Source organism: Podarcis vaucheri, assembly GCF_965113315.1.
Source record: "Podarcis vaucheri genome assembly, chromosome: 1".
Taxonomy (NCBI): Eukaryota; Metazoa; Chordata; class Lepidosauria; order Squamata; family Lacertidae; genus Podarcis; species Podarcis vaucheri.
Genome location: NC_138759.1, coordinates 54,830,988 through 54,849,464, shown reverse-complemented (window position 1 = coordinate 54,849,464; position 18,477 = coordinate 54,830,988). Strand labels below are relative to the sequence as shown.

The following is an 18,477-nucleotide window of genomic DNA, read 5'->3' as shown; positions in this document are numbered from 1 at the left end:
ATATGATTTGTGTATTTTTCAAAGCCTGCACGGTCTTGGACATAGCAGTCATCCCTTTTCAAACAATAGTTTCTGTGTTCCTTTAGACTCATTTCATTAAAAGAAAATGTAACCTAGTGCCACAGACATGTATGTTATTTAGTTCAGTTAAACTGCAGAAGTCTCGTTTTCTAAGGAGCTGAGAAAAATAAGAAAATACAAATAATTGCTAGAACTCAACTTGAGGAAGCAGGGGCAGAGATGGTTTTCCTTCACCTTTTTATTGGGTCTGCAAACTATACTGACATTCCCTCAGCATTCTGAATCTCCTCGCCACAGCATGTTAAGCTGAGCTATATACATTGGAGGGGGTAGGATTCTGTTTTCCCAAAAGCTATAATTTATACACGCATTTGGAGCATTCATTACTGTAGTTTTGAAGCATGCTTGAAATCTGAGGTAGTCCAGTTATGCTCTCCTTGAGAGTAGATCAGAAGCTACAATAGACTGAATCCTACTCAATGCCACAGAAAGCATGAACCAAGATGGCTGCCCTTTATGGCGCAAAGCACTAGCTAACCAAGCCATCAGCCCACCAGTATTTATGATTGGTGTGTTGCTCTCAGCCTACCTCAAGTCTGAAGCTATTTGGAATCTCTTGCCTTTTCTGTGTAATTTCAGTTCTGAACTCACCACTGTTTTACAGTCCTACATCTGCTGAGCTTCAGGATTCCACCGCCTGCCAGGTTCTTGTGGCGGTGGCTGTGAAGGAAAAGTTGTGTTTCTCATTAAGGGGATAACAAATGGCAACATCTGAGACAATTAGTTGAAATGGAGCAGTGATGGTGGTGGCTGAGGCGTAATCCACTGGAGGAAACGCAGCACAGCCCTGATAGGTATTCCCAGCAGAAATTCCAGCAGGCTTTCTGAGAAGGGATTCTGAATGGAGAGAGGCCCCCTGTTCGCCAGCTTCGTTTTCCGGAGTTGGTTCCAATAATTCCTCTCCGAATGTCCTTGACTTTATCCTCATTCGCCTTGATTGTCAGTTTACTTGAAGAAAGAAGGAGTTAAGAAATACTTAACTCATTCACCACCTAACTTCTGTCAGACCATTTTTATAGTTCTTGGTAAGTTGAGACATCAGTGGTAGTAGATTACCTTAAGAATACACGAGAGAAAGGGGGCAATCTACAAAACCAGTGAACATTTGTAATACAGTGAGAAATGGTAATTTTAAACTTGATTGATGGGCCCCTGATCCTGAACTATGCCTATTTAATTTTAGTAACTGGCCATGTTTTATTTATTTCTTTTGTTCTTGCAAACAAACACTGACATAAGAAATGCAGAATCTCAGTTTCTGGTTGCCCTTCGTATCAATTTAAATAATATAGCACCTTGATTCATTGCTTGGAGTGGTGGCGTCGCCACACTACATGCACAATGATAGAGCCTGAAATGTTAACATTTGAACATTCCCAACAGAGATCCTATTGGGGATCATTAAGATCTCAAAAGTACGGCTCCTTGTTTAGAGCTACATCTGAAGTTGGATCTTCCAGTGCAAATGCTCAGACTGGCAAATAAAGTGAAAATTCTGTGAGCAATGTGGGAGATGAAATTATAATGGCTTTTATGTGGGTCTGCAGAAAACAGGAGTCTGAGCTGCAAATATCTGTGGTTTCTAGAAGTTTAAAGTCAAATGTGCTTCCCATCATTTATACAGAATTCCGGATTACTTTAATTACCTATGTATAAAATAACTAGAACTTATAGTTACTATATTCTGTACTTCTTTGTAGGTGATACATCAACATTCATAGAACCCTCCTTTAGTTATCTGCACTCACGTGGACTTTTTAATGCTATGGCTTTTTACTTTGATATAGTGCCTCTGTTGTGAAAAGTGCAGGTGTTTGAAAAACTGACACCTTTCCTTTTAAGATGCACACGCACTGGAGCTAAATATAATCCTAAGAGATGTAAAGCCTAGAAGGGCACAAAGAGGCTAATGGCCTGAGCCTGTCTGCCTCATCAGTAACTTTCAATCTAAAGATAAATAGCTGGCAATAGATGGAAGAGGAAGGATACAACCAACAAATTCTTATTTGTCTTGGATTAAAAGTAACACCTTGACACCTGGTTTCCATATGGCCATAAAGAGATGCCTTTGCCACTTTCTCATAAGCAGCAATGATTGTTCTGTATTATTAAAAGATTAGACCACTCATCTTTGAAAGGAAAATGTAAAAAAGAAAAAGCTGAACTAGTAGCTTATTAAACATTACTTTTCCATGATGAAATTTCACACCTAAATGGGTTTAGCCTATTAAACAGCTCTCAAATCTTCTAGCCATAAAATTCAACAGCTGTGTGGACTCTTTGTATTCTGCAGTCAGTGTCCCGACCTGGCCAGCTCCTTCCCTGTATGTAATGAGAAAAGAACCCAGAAGCCTTTAGGGTTTCTCTTTTTGATATACATCCTGATCCATTTCCCCTTGCCACCTCTCCCTCCTGCTCTGCAATTATAGGTGGATTCAGATGACCTGCCTGTCCCTGCAGTCAATGTATTATTATTTTTTGTATGAACAAACATAAATTGAGCAGGATACATTTCACACCCCTTCGCTATGCTCACCCAATAAATTTGAAGACGTTGTTCAAAGCAAGTCTATGGAATAAAGTACAGTAGAACTGCTTTGAGTTACTATGCTGTTTAAACACATCTCTATGTAAAAATAACCCAATAATGCTCTATCCTTTACAGGGTTTTGCAGGAATGGGAGAAACAGAGAGACCTTCAAGCAATGCAATGTGGAGCTGGTTCCTCCACAAGTGGTAGCCCTAGACTGGGCAGTACAGTGGCCTATTCTAAGAATGGCACAGCTCAGCTCAGCTCAGCGAACTCTTAAGTCAGCTACCATGTGAGGGGCAAGGGTGTGAAGGAAAACATGTTACACAATCTCGTGTAAGTTCAGGAACTACCTGGTCCCATTGCCAGATATTTGCTTCCTTTGTGCTTGTAGATTTTGCTGGAAGCCACCCAGAGTGGTTGAGGCAACCCAGTCAGGCGACATATTACTATTAGTAGTAGTTAGTAGTAGTAGTAGTAAGCCCAAGCTTGAACACATCCTCCATTGTGATCTCCAAGCTGCACCAAGCTTACTCTCGGTACCACCATCTATTTGCCATATCCCTACTATGTAGAGAAGCATTCCTGCTGGCTGTCCTGTAACTTGTGGGAGAGGGGTTATTGGTTTGTTTGATTATGTGTGTTCTCGTTGTGTATGTTTATGTTTTGGCCACCGTGTGATCTTCAGGTGAAGGGCAGTATCCAAACTGAACAACCACAACCACCACAACAACAGAAAATGGGTGTAGCTCAATGGTAAAGCATTTGCTTACATTCAGATGGTTCAAGGTTCAAGGTTCAATCCTAAGCATCTCCAGAACTTCCATGTCACTAAACAATATGGCTCCTCCCATAACTGTTTTCTATAAATGGCCTTGAAGGTTGGAGTGGAACCACTGGGGTACAGTACCCCCAATCCTCACCTCTCAGAGCCTTCCCAGAAGGATACAGGTCAACTATATCAAAAGCCACTGAGAGATCGAGAATGAGCAGGTTGCCATTCTCTTTTGCCCAACAAATGACACCAACCAGCATGAGCTAACAGTGGAAACCCAAAGGAAAACATATGTCAGAATTGGTAATTTGTGGCGCTTCTCAAGTGAGCATCTGTTGAATAGAAACCTAGATCACTTTTGGGTTCTGATCACAGACTGATCCCTTAATAAGTTATATGGAGAACCACTCCCAACTTAATTTCCCATGTGCACATGCACTTCAAAATGCAAACCTGTGAGCACCAATGCTGCATCAAAATCATCCTCTACTTTTCTCCTTCTGCTTTCGGGTCTTTGGTCCATCTACCAGCAGCCTCTCAACTCACTGGATGTCTCATGTTTTGCCTGCAGGATGTTCCCGTCACTGCCTCTTGGCTGCCAAGAATCTCTAGAGGCAATGAGGCTGTGCGCTGCCACCTGTTGTTAATCTAGCCTTGTTTAATCCATTCTGCTCTGTGTCAGCAGTTCAAAAGGGCACTGTTAGTATTTTTTGCCAACTTCAATTAACGTGAGATTTTGGAGGCCCCCCTCCGATCGCATTTCATCTGCCATGAGTCAGGCACAAAATAGACAGATTTCAGTTAGAAGCAGAGAAGAGATGGTTATGGCAACAAAGAAGAAGAAAAATAATACTTATTTGGATCTCTTCTGCCTGTGCTCTGGGTGTTTGTCTGTCTTTTCCCAGCAACTATCTTTCTGTTTGAATATTGTTTGTAGCTCTAAGGGATTTTGTTTCTCTCCCACCCTCAACTCTAGGCAGAGAAAAGTCTTAAGTGCAATACCTTACAGCAGCAGCAGCAGAAGCAACAGAAAAACAAGATTCAAAGTAGTTTGTTCTTTTTTTAATATTACAATGTAATGAATTTGCAGTACATATCTGTATAGGCAGTAAAATTGTATGGCACAACCTCACACTGCAATTTTTGTGGGCATTTTTTCCCCCATTCCATTATTTTATTCTTGAACATTTTTGAATGTATATTTTCATATATTCTGCCCCAGGCCATAAAGCTAAAGGGAAAAAAAGTTGCATTTATACAAGGTTACAATATCTTACAACAATAATATTGACTGAGGTTTGTTTTCTTGCGATCTTTCTCCCATTCTCGCTTTCAAACACTACACACCCAAAAAAATCTGATATATTATTATACATTGAAAACTGTCCTTCAACATCAGTAGTATAAAAGTCCTAGCGCTATCTATGTTCATGGAAGGAGTATTGGTTTGGGTAATACGTTACCCGGATTTGCGGTAAAGGGTCACAACTGGTGTGTGGGGAGGGGGGGAAGTCACACTTTGGTTTCCCTGCACTACCATCTATGAAGTTGAAAGCAATCAAAAGCTTTCATCTCTTCAGCCTAACTCTGCCCTAGTTCCCATTTGGGCTTTTTTTTTTTTTAATTCCAAGTGTTTGCTTTTTTGCTATGTCAGTCAAAGCAGCAAAATAAACATGGAGTTCTCAGCGGCTGTGTCTGCCTGATCATTTTTCAACCATTTCCAGGAAGCTACCTTTTTCACTGTTGTTTGTTTTCAGAGTGTTTTACAACGTACTGTGAAAACTTAGCATATACCATCCAAAAGAAGAAGAAAGACATAGGAATATCCTGCCCCCCTCGCACCAAATGCTCATATAGCTTACATTCTGTTGCTCTGGCCAGCAGATAATGTTACCATGGGAAGGAGAGCAAGCCAATGCTCCATCAAAACAGCCCTCTTGACCATGGTGGTATTCAGGGTACTGGATTTGTCCCTGGAACATCTAACTGTTGACCCCAGAAAGCCTCCTGAGGTCATTTATGTCCAACACAGAGTAAAACCAGGCAGAGCACTCTTGTGAGGGCTGGCATTAATGGAATTCTCTTGCTTGGGATACATTTTTTGTTAGAACTACAAGCTATGTTAGACTCTAGGCTGCCGCTAAAATGGCAGCCCTGTGTTGGCTTTTCCTGCGATGGCCATGTCATTTCCATGCCTACATCCCAGTCTCAGCCAATGAGGCAGAGCAGTGGCAAAGACGTGTCTCAACGTAAGTGGCAGGAGGGAAAAGGGCTTGGCAGAGTGCTGCTGGTTTTGGCAGCAGCTCCATTTCAGACCACAATGTTTTATTTTGTCCTTAGGGGTGAGTTTACTTAGTCAACGAATGTGTACATGTTGCATTGAACAGTTCAGTGCATGGCCCACAGCACTCCTCCAATTATCCTGAAATGTCTTCTGAAGGATCTGCTGAGGTACAGTCTAGATATAAACTGAACCGTTCATACACAAAGCCACGTTGGAGTTGACATCAGCATGTGACCAGCAGACTTCAAGCAAACCTAGTCTTAGGCAAAGTACACTTGAAATACATTTCTTGTGCACACAGACTTCACACACCACACTCTTGTACACTACTGCATGCATGTATGGTCTGCAGTGCGCAGCTAGAGTTGGCCATCTCGCTGTTCTAAAGCAACAAAATAATGGCACGTTGCTCACCTATAGGAGTCACCACATTGACTTTGGGGTGGAGCCCAAACTTTTAGCCCCACACTGGCACCGTTTCTTGTAGAGCAACCCCAACATGGGAGCTTGGCTTGGTTGTGCAAGTGCCTCTACATGTGAACAGGAGTTTACATGTTTGGGTTTCGCCACAGGCAGCCATATGCATGATGTCAGAGCTAAAAAGCCTGGCTCTGCTACGAAGCACATTTGGTAACGTGCTGCACATGAATAACTCGTGAATAGGACTTATACATACAGCAATGTACCCCTCAAAGTTAGCGTCCAGTAATATGACCATTTTGGAGCTGCAGATTTCACGCTGAAAGCTAAGGCAGCAGCTAAAGAGGAGGAGGAAGAGGAGAAGGAGGCTAAAGAGTTCTCCCCCACCCTAGCTTCCCAACTAAAAGCTGAAATCACATTGGGCAGAATGCTAGTCATGAGAGATCCTATCCTCCACCCAAGAGATGGCAAACTTAGCTGTTTATACAATAAACATACTTGCACAGGCAGCACCCACACCCACAATATATTCTCCTAGGTATGCACACTTAGGAACACAAAAACATGGTTAAGCATGGATAATATTACTTATGCATTCACGCACACATTAAGTGATAGCCAGCATTTGTCATCATCAGAATGGCTCCATTGATTTCAGTGGATCTGTTCTGGACATGACCAATGTTGGATGTTGCCCATTATTTCTTGCATGAGAGTTCCAGGTACAACTCTCAAAGGTACCCTTCTGAAGAAGTGTGCATGCACACGAAAGCTCATACCAATAACAAACTTAGTTGGTCTCTAAGGTGCTACTGGAAGGAATTTTTAATTTTGTTTCAGGTACCCTTTCAGTTAGACTGACCACGGGCAGGCCAACGCCATTCAGAGGAATGAACACTATCAATGCCAGAAAAGTGTGTGTGGGACCTTTCATAGCTTTAAAAGGTGGCGAGGGGCAAATGAGAGCACTTATCCCTGATAAGTTGTTTGTGCCACAACAAATGCAACATTGTTATGTATTTGTTGCTGGGAGAACACAGGTGTCATTTCTGAAAGTTGTACTTTTACTGATGGATGTTGTGTTTTCCGAGCCCTTGATGCACAAGGCATGATACAAACACAGCAGAAACACTTAGTATGTCCTAGTGATGCCCTTAGCATTTTCACTGAAATCAACATGAAAACCCATTTTTTTTTATCTCTGCAGGTAGAGTATCAATCCTTGTAAGGCTTATTGTAAAATGTGGGTCTGGAATTATCACAGGCATGTATTGGACAGTGCACATGACATCATCACTATAGACAAATAAGAGAAGTTACATACATGGATGTTTTTAGTCTGGCACACTTATTTCTGCAACAGTTAAATGTGTAGAACTAGTAAAATGGCTAGAGGGATAGATGATCATGTGGAATGATCACATGGTGGTGAGGGAACATATGGCTTCCCCATCTCTAAATGGAGGCCCTGCTTCATTTACCTCTGCTCCACAAATAGGCTAGTTCCAACCCCCCCCCCCCATTCAGATTTTACAGTAACGTTTCCTCCTGAGAACCCATGTGCACTGAAGACCAAGAAGCCTTGTGGTCGATGAGCTGACTTTTTGGTAAGAATTCCTGCCAACATCCTTCCCATTCCGGGCCAGAGTGTGTGCAAATGCTTGTGATTCCACAGCCACATGTGAGCCAGAAGGCAGGTGTGTGCTTGTGTCCCAGGCATCACTGACGGGGGTCTTGCTTTTGTGACGAGGCCCAAATGAAATCTCTGTGCCTGTATAGCAGCTGCTCACTGGCAGAAGGGAAACCAGTAGCTACCAAACCCAGTAAACACCCTCTTAAAAACCAGACAGGCGGTTTAAACCTCCTTCTTTCTCTTCTCTGATGGATATGTAGCTCTGTGCTTAAGAAACCACAAAACCTAAACACTGTTTAAAAATCAGCTTACATATTCATAGCTGAGTTGGGCGGAATCTCAGCTGACTCGATCCAAATCTTCTTTGATCAATGTATAAGGAAAGCAACCACAGGGGAACTGGGAAGTTGATGAATGGGAGTGACAAGTTGGGTCCATGTCTGCTAAAAGCTTTGAGCTGAAAGCAAGAGCATTTCCAACCAAAGAAACAAGCTCTAGCTTTATTCCTCCAATACATGGCATGGGCAATCTTCATGTGGTGGTTTAAGTCAGTACAAATGGAAGGGGACACCAGGAAGACTGTTTTTTGAGCTAGGCTGTGGATTGCGGAATTGTGAATACTGTTTAAAGAAGGCACTTGTTCTGGTAATCATGAAGATCTATCTTCTCTTATTGGTCAGAAGCCTGTGACCGTAATAATATAGGAAGGGAAAACCATGTTCTTTGGCCTTCTGTAGTACTAGCCATGTCACCTGGGCAAGAAGACAGGAGAAGGATTTTCTCTTTCTTGTAGACCACACTCTTGTCGCACTCTTGCTCTTTATTCAGGTCAGTAGTCAGAACCTTGTTTTGGACTGCATTTATTGATGGTAGCAGCTCCCACAGCTTAATTTCATTCCTCAGCTCTAAAGCAGGGCAAAAGATGGAAGAGGGTGGGCCATGGATCCTACTTTATGTTGATTTTCTTCCTTTATTTTCCTACATTTCTATGCTGCCCATGCAACAAAGTTCTCTGGATGGCACGCAAACAGTCACTTATTTGAAGGACTGTCAGGATGTGGTCCTATCTCTGGTCCAAGGCTGTTTTAGAGACAAGGAGTCCTAAGGAGAGAGTGAGCAGGGGCATCCAAGTTGCCCATCTGCAGGTAGCACCTGGGTGGCAGACCCAGCAGACACACCGGCCACTTGGTCAGTCTTCCCCACTATGGTTAGATGCACTGCATTTCTATGGGGAAACCCAGCCAGATGGACAGGGTATAAATAATAAAATTATTGTTAAAATTATTATTATTTCAATTATAGTTTCTAAGTTGCGTTATAAATTAGCGCATGCAAATGTTACGCAAATCCGTGCCCATTTTTGTCCTCTGTTTTGGTGATAGATTTTTATCATACTTGGCAATAGGTACACAGTCCCCCTACAAGGCTGCAGGCCCCACTACTACAGGAGATGGCACAAATATCGTTGCTTTGAGTTGTGCCGTTCTCATAGCCCTTGGTTTGCTGCTTGGATCAACCCAGATTCCTGTGTGGTAGGGTTGCCAGAGCACAACATGGAGATTGCCTGGGACCTTTATTATCCTTGCCAAATCGAGAGGGGCCTTGGCTTCTCTTGTTCCTCTCACGCTGTGCTCCACCCCTGCCTGCTGTGTGGCAGTCCTGTTCACTACATACAGCAGATGTCAGGAAAATGGGAGACAAGACTGCGGCTGCTTCTTTTTACCCAGTCCAGTTGCCAAGGCAACCTCTGGGTTGCAGCCTGGCATCTACAGGTATTCTGTGAGTTGAACCAGCGTACCCTACACTCAGCACACACATGCATGCACACACAAACACCAGTCTGGCACTCGTCAACTAAAGCAACCACATTATTCTGACATTATAGGTATCATAGAACTGCCCATAGCATGAGAATAAATGGTACTGGAAATGTGCAGAGCACTCAACTGGGAAGTGTGGCTTGAAGCTTTTGTGTTTTAAAGAGAAAGACAAATCCGGTGTCAGAGAAAGCAGGGGAGACAAAGTGTCCTTTTTCATTGGCAAGTCAGGACAATGACATCATTCGGGAAACATGCCATGTGAACACACACACACACGCACACACACACACAAAACTCAACTTTGTCTGGTGCAGTAAACACACCCATTATTTCCTTCCACACACCTGTTTGTTGGGGACAACAACAACAAAATCCCCTGCATGTTTAAAACACTCCAAATACGGCAATGCACGTAATGCTATTATACCTAGGATAGCTAAAAGTGCTGCATTCAGATCTCTGAGTAGGGCACTGGCATCTTCGGGTCCAAGAGTGGATGGATTGGTTTGATCGTCCCTGTTTGCTCGGTCAGTGTCTGGAGGGCAGCGACTGCACCTTGTCATGTTGCCCACGATATGGCAGCGCTGTGCTCCTTGGCTTTCATCCGCAGGGCCGCAATGCTGGAGGACTTGCGGTCAGGCTCACCGTTCAGCTCGTAGCCATTGATGCCGGGGCTGATGGCTGCGCCGCCGAAGAGGCTCCCCATGTGAGTCTGTCCCACGTGGCTGCCAGGACCAGAGACGCTCAGGAATTCGGAGACCCCTCCGGTTGTGTGGGGATGGGTGTGGGGAGACATGCAGGAAGGCACTGAGTCACAAGGCACGACGCAGGCAGGGACAGGGGAGGCAGCACCGTTGTTGCCAATCCAGGATGGATTCTGGATCTGAGATGGGGGAGAAGGAAGGAAAAGATCAGTTAATGAGCAGTGGTTTATCCATTGGTTCTCAAAGTGGAAAAGATGTGTGGACAGGGAGAGGTTGTCCGAGTATTAAGGTGTTCTGTATTGAATCAAGCCAATTCCTTCTCAAAGTAGTGTAGGCATCTGGGAAGAGCACATGTCTCTCATTACATTGATTGATGGTGCTGGTGGCCATTGGTGCTCTTGTTTTCTTCTTCTTGAGGTTTTCACATCCTTGAGATTATTTATTATTATTATTATTTTCAGATCACAAATTGCCAATTTTCACATCTCATATGCTCTATCCACTGTGCTATTCTGCTTTTTGGAAAAGCCAAGGAATAGAAAACCCTGCACTTGAAGACACTGTTAATTAATTCATATTGAAATTCTGTCATTCAGTCATGAAAGGCAAAGAGCCTTGATCAAAAAAGAGGGGTGGGAACCCTTAGAAAACTCAGCCTTCTGATGAATTGTCTGTCTAGCCCAGGACTTAGCTGTCCTCACCGACAGCAGCTCTGCCAGTTTGGGCAGGTGATCCTGGGCTAGGCAGACAGTTGGCCAGTTCTTAAATCAAGGCATTTCTGGGCATTGTTTCCGGGGCATTCTGCAATTAAAGACACTCTGTCTCTGAGCTCCCCCCTTTTGCTTAGTGTGTGAGAGAAAAATTGCAATGACAACAACAAGCACATTATCTAGGATTATCTAGGATGCTGAAACAAAAAAAAAAACGATCCTACCAAAGCAGAGAGCGAAGAATGACTTTTACCAGCAGGAGGCCCCTGGGAGGTGGGGAGGGGAGGTGTGTTGGGGGGAGAATGTGAGATGAAAGAATGCAACAGGAGAGGATCCAGATGGAAAGTAGGAAAATGCCTGTCTCTGAAAGGCCTGCATTCCACAGCCTTCCAGCGCCATTCAGCTCTGGCTCCAAGCCTGACCTTTTACCTCTGGCAGACTACATCTCTGTGGCAGGTATAGTGGGGGAGATGAGGCCGTAACATTCAGAGGTGATGAAAGCAGGGGACGCAAGATAGCCAGAGTAAAAATGCCATCGTTTAAATTTATGGTTCTGCCACATTTTGAATATCATGAATATCATCATGAATATTGACCCTCATCTCGAAGAAGGATCATCATGGAGCTCGGGAAAGTACAGAAAGGGGCAACTGAAAGACTGGAGACCCTTCCCAACCTAAAGCATCTTCCGTTATGCGGTGGGAGGAGATGAGCAAGGGCAAGGTGAGCAACCTTGTCTGTTTCCAACAAGTGGGAGGGGGGAGAATTTCCCTTGGACCCCAGGATGTAAAGCGGAAAAGTTTAACTCGTTCTTCTTCTGACACTTTCCTTCCTGGGCATATGCCTGTTTGCTCTGAAGGAACTCAATGGGGCTTACTCCCCCCAAAATGTGCACAGAATTACAAATGGGTGGCAGATTTTACAAGCCACTTCCAAATTTCTCCAGGTTATACAGGCAACAAAGTACATGCTACACATTTATTTCCTATCTTTGAAATGTGAGGGTAAGTTTCACAGCTGTTACAGAGGCAAAGGTTTGTAACACCGTATCAGTTCCTTGAACCTTGAATCACTTGTCTTATCCTACCATATCCCAACTGACTAAAGGCAGGGCCTTAGGGTGGTATTCAACACTGACTCCGGGCAGACCTGATGAAATTAATGGACCTGACTGAGTCATGTTCATTAATTTCATTAATGAGTAAAGCTTAGTTGAATGCCACCCTTAATGTTAAAGAGACAGGTGTGCTGGTAGCAGACACTCACCTGGGCATAGTTCTCTGCTCGAGTTAGTAAGGGGAGCTCATAGGCTGTGGAGAAGTGGGTGCGGACCTGCTGCATTTGACCAAACCGCTCTCGCTTCCTCCATTTTGCCCGTCTGTTCTGAAACCAAACCTGAGAAGAAAAGCACAGGTTGAAAAGCACTTCAGGAAAGGAAGGAAGGGGAGAGGAACTCAGTACATCTACTGCGTCTGGAGATGAACAATTGCCTCCTCCAGGCCACCCCAAGTTGTAAGCAGTTTGAAAAATAGAATTGTGTTGTCATTGTATACCCATCCCATATTTTAGACCTTCCTAAAATGGCAACGTTGATATCAATGCTATTACCTTCTGTGTAGTAGCTGAACGTTGCTGGCCAAGAAGCAGGCTGAGAGAGTCTTTTAATATGGAACCTAAATCCCACATTTGGGTGCTTATCTCAGCAGAATCACACATAGGTGCTTTCATTTGAGCTATATTTGTATTGTACGTTGCTCACAAATAACTTCTCATGAACCTTTGGTTAATTTGAACACCAACATAATTACAGTGGTACATCGGTTTACAAACTTAATCCATTCCGGAAGTCCATTCTTAAACCAAAGCCATTCTTAAACTGAGGTGCACTTTCCCTAATGAGGCCTCCCGCTGCCAGTGTCCTTCCACTGTTCGGATTCTGTTCGTCTCCTGGGGCAAAGTTTGCTAACTGGAACAGCTGCTTCTGGTTCACCGAATAGTTCATTAACAGGCTGTTCATAGACCGAGGTACCACTGTATATTGAACAAAACTAGCTGTTCCTCTCTCTTCTGGTCCATTTTTCTGGTATGAGAGCTTCATTGTCTTAAAGTGACAGGTAATCATCCTACATTGTATCTCTATATCAGGACACAATGACATTTGAGTTTTCAGAGAGCTTCCTTACCATAGCCTTCCTATTTATTCTGCACATTTCTAAGAGCAGGTGTAGCAGAATGCCAAGCTACAAATTGGGAACGACCCCGGTTCAAATCTGATCTCTGTCACCATTACACTAAGGCAAGCCATGTTCTCTCAGCCTCAGTCTGCCCATAGGCTTGGACCATGCAAGGCCCAAACAGACCTGGCCAGTGCCACTTGCAAGGCTGACCCAAGGCATTGTGCTGCCTTAGATGGATTCCGAGTCCCTCTAACTTTTCTGAGCATACAAACGGAAGATGCTGTGCTATCTGTTTGTTTCTCCATCAGTTATTTCACCTGCTTTCTTAATCTGCCTACTGTGAGGAGAAACAGCTCTGAAAGTCCACCAACACATACCCTTTTGGGCCCCACTGATATCAGAGCCCCAAAGTCCTGTCAGATCAGGTTGCTGGAGGTTTCCATTATGGCGGCGGGGGGGGGGGGAGTCCAGTACAGAATATCTTTATCCAGTGCAGGAGCTCCATCACTGACATGGGAGAGGAAGAACCAATATATCCCAATGTGCCTGGGACACTCTTCCAGAACTATAGGGTTATTCATTTATCCACTTACCTAGAAGCAAGTCCCATTGAACTCACGCCTAAGCCTGACTTCCAAATACACATCTATAGAATTGTCCTGTTAAGCTCTTTATTCTTATATCACAAAGAGAGGGGACATATATTGAATGTGCAATGATTTGGTGAAAGGCAGAATTATAAATTTAATGACAGCAACAACAACACAGTAGTACCTTGGTTTACGAACTTAATCCGTTCCGGAAGTCTGTACTTAAACCAAAACCGTTCTTAAACCGAGGCACGCTTTCCCTAATGAGGCCTCTTGCCGCCAGTGCCCTTCCACCGTTCGAATTCTGTTCTTAGACCGAGGTAAAGTTCTCAAACCAAGAGACTATTTCCGGTTTTGTGGAGTTTGTAAATCAAATCGTTCTTAAACTGGACTGTTCTTAAACTGAGGTACCCCTGTACTTTAAACATATTTAGCCCATAGCAGCTGTAACCTGGCACTGATACAGTCTAGAAAAGACCTGCTATTAACACAACATGTAACTTGGTTGCTTGTGGAGGTGCCAAACAAGGCTAATTTATTTAAAATTATTGAACTTTATATTTACAGTGAGATGCATGGCCAACACAAGGAAATGCATAGATTAATCTGATTCACTATGGGTCCAATGCTTCACTGTCTTCTTCTTTCCTCCAATGGGAGTTTTGAAGCTTTGTTCATACTTTTGAAACTCAAACAAAATCTTAATACTAATCTTGTAATACAGCACCAAACAGCAGGGTTCTACAACATATGCAAGACAAAATGAAAACAACTAGAACTGAGGAGAGGTGGGGGGGGGGAGAGAGAGAGAGAGAGATGGGAACTGTTTTACAAGGTAAAGTTTAAAAAAAGATGTAACCAAAGTATAAATGGTGCATTTAACTAAGCAAGATTTGGTCACAACTCACAGGGGAACAACTATGAGTCCAGAGATATCAAAGTGCTATGGGCATGATGTGAGACAACCAACTAAGGCTGTGTAAACCTTCCTGTTGACTCAGCATCCAGTGCACTCCCATTGATAGTTTGGGCAGAGGCGGTTTTAGGGTAGTACAACTAGCACCACAACAAAGTTGCAGAATGGAGAGCGGGAGGTGAGAAGGTGCCAAATTTTAGCATCGCACAAGGCACCACTGAAATTTGAGAGCCCAAAGGCCACCACTGGTTTGAGAAGCAGTGCACATATGATATTGGCCATAATCCGGATATATTCCGTATCTATCCTGTCATTCCTTAGGAAACATTGCATTTTGATGTGCTTTCTGCTCAAACCAGTTTCAATCCAAATTGAGAAAAACAGTGACCTATCTGCATTTTAAGTCAGTAATATTCACATAATTCCAGTCACTAAAAAGTGATTAAAAGGTGTCTGATCTGTGGATGAACTCCAGAAACCTAGTTATCTATTCAGTCCTCAATTATTATTTTTTCTTGGAAGATCTTAAAGTTCAATATTCTATTCTAAAAAGACAGTGATGCTGCCATAATAGTAAATCAGCAGTACATTGTCACACCAAAAGACAAAACTATCAATAATTAAAGCAGAATCACAATCAGTTGCCATCGTTTTTGCCTGTTTATGCAAACTGACTATGCCACGTGGTTAATTTTTATAATTTTTGCTATATTTTAAATGGCTCATGTATCCACCATGCAGTTCTACTCTTTTGCAAGGGATGATGCAGTTATTAACCAAATCTTTAAAATAAATTTCTTCCTTTCTTAAAATATAATAATCAGGAACTAGAATATTGTGCTTTCCAAAGGAACATTTCTACAAACTGGTTTACATTAACTGTATTTGGCTGACCTGTGTCCTTCATCTATTCCCTTAAATAAAACTGCAAGGAAGATTGAACAGCATAGCAAAGAGGTAACATTATCTAAAGGGGGCTCACAACTGAATTGACTGTACCTACAGCTGCTTGCTGGGGTGTCATCTGCTTGCATTTATACAAATGCATTCATGTTTTGCCACAGGTTAAATGTGTTTAATTGAATTTTTATCGTCATTTTGTGTGTATGTGTAGTCACTCACTAAGCCTCTCAAGAAGGAGGAGAGCAAAAGTGGATGGCAATATTCTTCCCTCTCTGTCTACCCCTCTCCTTAAAGTCTGACTTCCCTTGTAAACTGCAGGAGTCAGTCTTGCCAGCATCTCACTTTGATCTCCAATAGGAGATTTCTCTCTGTCTGCTTAGGCCTGGCAAGGAGATTCTCAGTGACCTGGAGGTTTCCTCCCCATGTGGCTCCAGGATGGTTTGTATCTCATCCAAGCAGCAGCAGCAGCAGCAGAAGCAAAGCAATCCCTCATTTATGTGAAATGACTGAAACTGTGTCTGCATGGGCGTCTGCCAGCTGCAGCCTTTGGAGTTATTTTTGCTGACCTGCAATCTGCAAAAAAAAATAAATAAATGACAATCCCCAGCGGTGCAGTTAGGTAATTTTAGACTCTGGCCTTAACGGTCTTACAGGGTGAACCCTTTCTTAGATGGTTATGTGTATTAACTTCGCTGACTTCAAGATGTAGGAAGGCAGCCCTGTTGCTTTTGAGGGGCCTTGCAGCACATTCCCTGGGGTTCTGACCCAAAGTCCTGACTTACTGGTACCACTGAGGCAATCCCTACAGGGAACCCCAGAGAGGCTGCAGAACCATAGTGTGTGCATGTTAGGTGAGGGGAGAAGAGACAGACAGGGCTACATCATTGTTGACATACCACTTGCACTCAGGTAGTGAGAATACAGCATTGCAACTGGGTATATTCATCACCCTCACAGTCTTGTTTTGCCTTCCCCACATGCTGATATGACCCCTCCTATAAGCAGCCCAGCTGGCAGCCAGTCACAGGCTTGGTCAGCCGACGTATCTTTGATCTGCAGATGCCGAGTCCACAGGGTGACCCTGCTGTGCGAAGAGGAGTGGGTAGCAGGTAGAGAGGGTGCCATAAGCTGCTAGCAGAACATATGCTCCGCACATGTGTCCATCCCCAGACACGGCAAACGCATTTCTTTCTGTCATGGTGAAGCATTCGCTATGCTGCTCGTGAATATGGATGATGTGCAACGTGCAACTGTTCTAGAGCGTCTAGGAGTGCCCCTGGGCAAGGAGAAACCTTGACAGATGATTTCTAAGGGGAGGGTTGTGCTGGCAATGTGTGTCGGAGCCCAGAAATCAAAGCCGTTTTCATACGGGCAGGTTAAAGCCTTCAGAGGAATGAAGCTGACCCTACGCTGATGAATTAATTGAGTTGAGAGGGAACCAAGATACTGTTTTACATTTCTGAAGGGGCAGGCATTTCAGGAGCCGGCATTTTGACTAACAAACTCCTGAGAAAGTAGAAGAGGGGTGCATTCAGGGCCCTGCTCAGCAAAATGAGCAGGAGGGACCCTAAGCGGGGCTGTGGGCTCACCACATTTTGAAGTTGGTGAATTGTGGCACTTCAAGAGGGCTCCCCTTGAAAGACCAGAGTCTCAAATAGCGGAGGCATCCAGTTCTGCCTTCCTGCCAGGAACAGCCTCCCTCCAGCTTGCTGCTACTGCTGGGACCAGCTGATCTTCAAGGATTTGAAAGCATATGCCCCACACTTGTTGTTATGTTCTGAGTTGAATAGGATCCAAAATGCAGCAGTCTGATTGGTCCTAGAACAATAGGATCCAAAATGTAGCAGTCTGATTGGTCCTAGAACAATGCAGCAGTATGATTGGTCTGCAGGAGCCACCCAATCCAGCTCCAGATGGAAGTGAATCCACAACCTGATTGGCCTACAGGAGAATTCTGGAATTAGCCAATCACGTGCAGCCCATTGTGTAAATAATGTATATAAAGCAGATACTTTGAGGGGACATTCATTCCTCCTCACCACTATGAGCTGAATAAAGAGCATGAAATCCACTCTCGACTCAGAGTATATTTCACTTGTCTTAAAGTGTGCAAATACTTTTATGTAAAATGGCTGTGTCTGCAGGGAGGAGGAGAAACAGCCAGCACATTAGGCCCAATTATTCAGGTTTATGAACTACAGTAAAATTTGATAACTTGTTTGTTTTTTTGCTGCATTTTGGAAATTGGGGCTTGTTTGTCTGTTACTTGGTTTTTGTTTCTTTTAAGTCTACACATCTCAGAAAATGTGCAATAAAGGAATCCAGTCTTCCCAGCAGCCTCTAATTCCTTGGTATGGTGAATCTAGTATGCCCCTTTGGCATGGGCTGTGCTATGTCAAGTGGAAGCAAACTGGGTGTGATCCTCAGAGGACTCAAGGTCATGACATGTGGCCGATGGCATCATTAAGAATTTGCCAATGCCCTGAGGCCATCAGATTAGAGGCCTGACCTATGATTAAATTTACAGATCAGGCTGGGTAGAGCACACCCATCCTTTGTGCTAAAGTCAGCAAAGGCTGGTTCATGGTGGCAAATGGGAGTGCTGCTCCACCAGCCTCAATCTGCCCTCAGTCAACCCCAAGCTGCCTGCCTGCTTATATACAACCAATCAGGGGTTGACCCAGCCTGTCAACTGGCCCCATCTACTAGTTGGTCTCCCTGCCATCCACCCTTCCAGCCACAATGGCCAACAGCCATCATTACCAATGGCAGCTGGCTTGCCACCAGTGGGACTAGGAGTGAATATCAGGACCAGCAGAAGAGCATCACTCATACCCTTTTGGGCTTCGACTTGTACAGTGGTACCACAGGTTAAGTACTTTATTTGTTCCAGAGGTCCATTCTTAACCTGAAACTGTTCTTAACCTGAAGCAC

General features: G+C 43.8%; 1 protein-coding gene and 1 long non-coding RNA gene across 3 annotated transcripts in view; both read right to left on the bottom strand.

The window, feature by feature from the left end:
• Positions 1-18,477, bottom strand: part of LOC309535004 — a 654,277-nt gene that overhangs the window by 203,728 nt on the left and 432,072 nt on the right. The window lies entirely within an intron of this gene.
• Positions 7,509-18,477, bottom strand: part of ALX4 (ALX homeobox 4) — a 68,685-nt gene continuing 57,716 nt past the window's right edge. For both annotated transcript variants that reach the window (XM_082226816.1, XM_082226815.1), the window contains exons 3-4: positions 12,224-12,352; positions 7,509-10,426 (exon numbers count right to left, since the gene is read on the bottom strand). In XM_082226816.1, the coding sequence (XP_082082942.1) occupies positions 10,103-10,426; positions 12,224-12,352 (453 nt within the window). In that variant the 3' untranslated portion in view covers positions 7,509-10,102. The remainder of the gene's footprint in view (positions 10,427-12,223; positions 12,353-18,477) is intronic.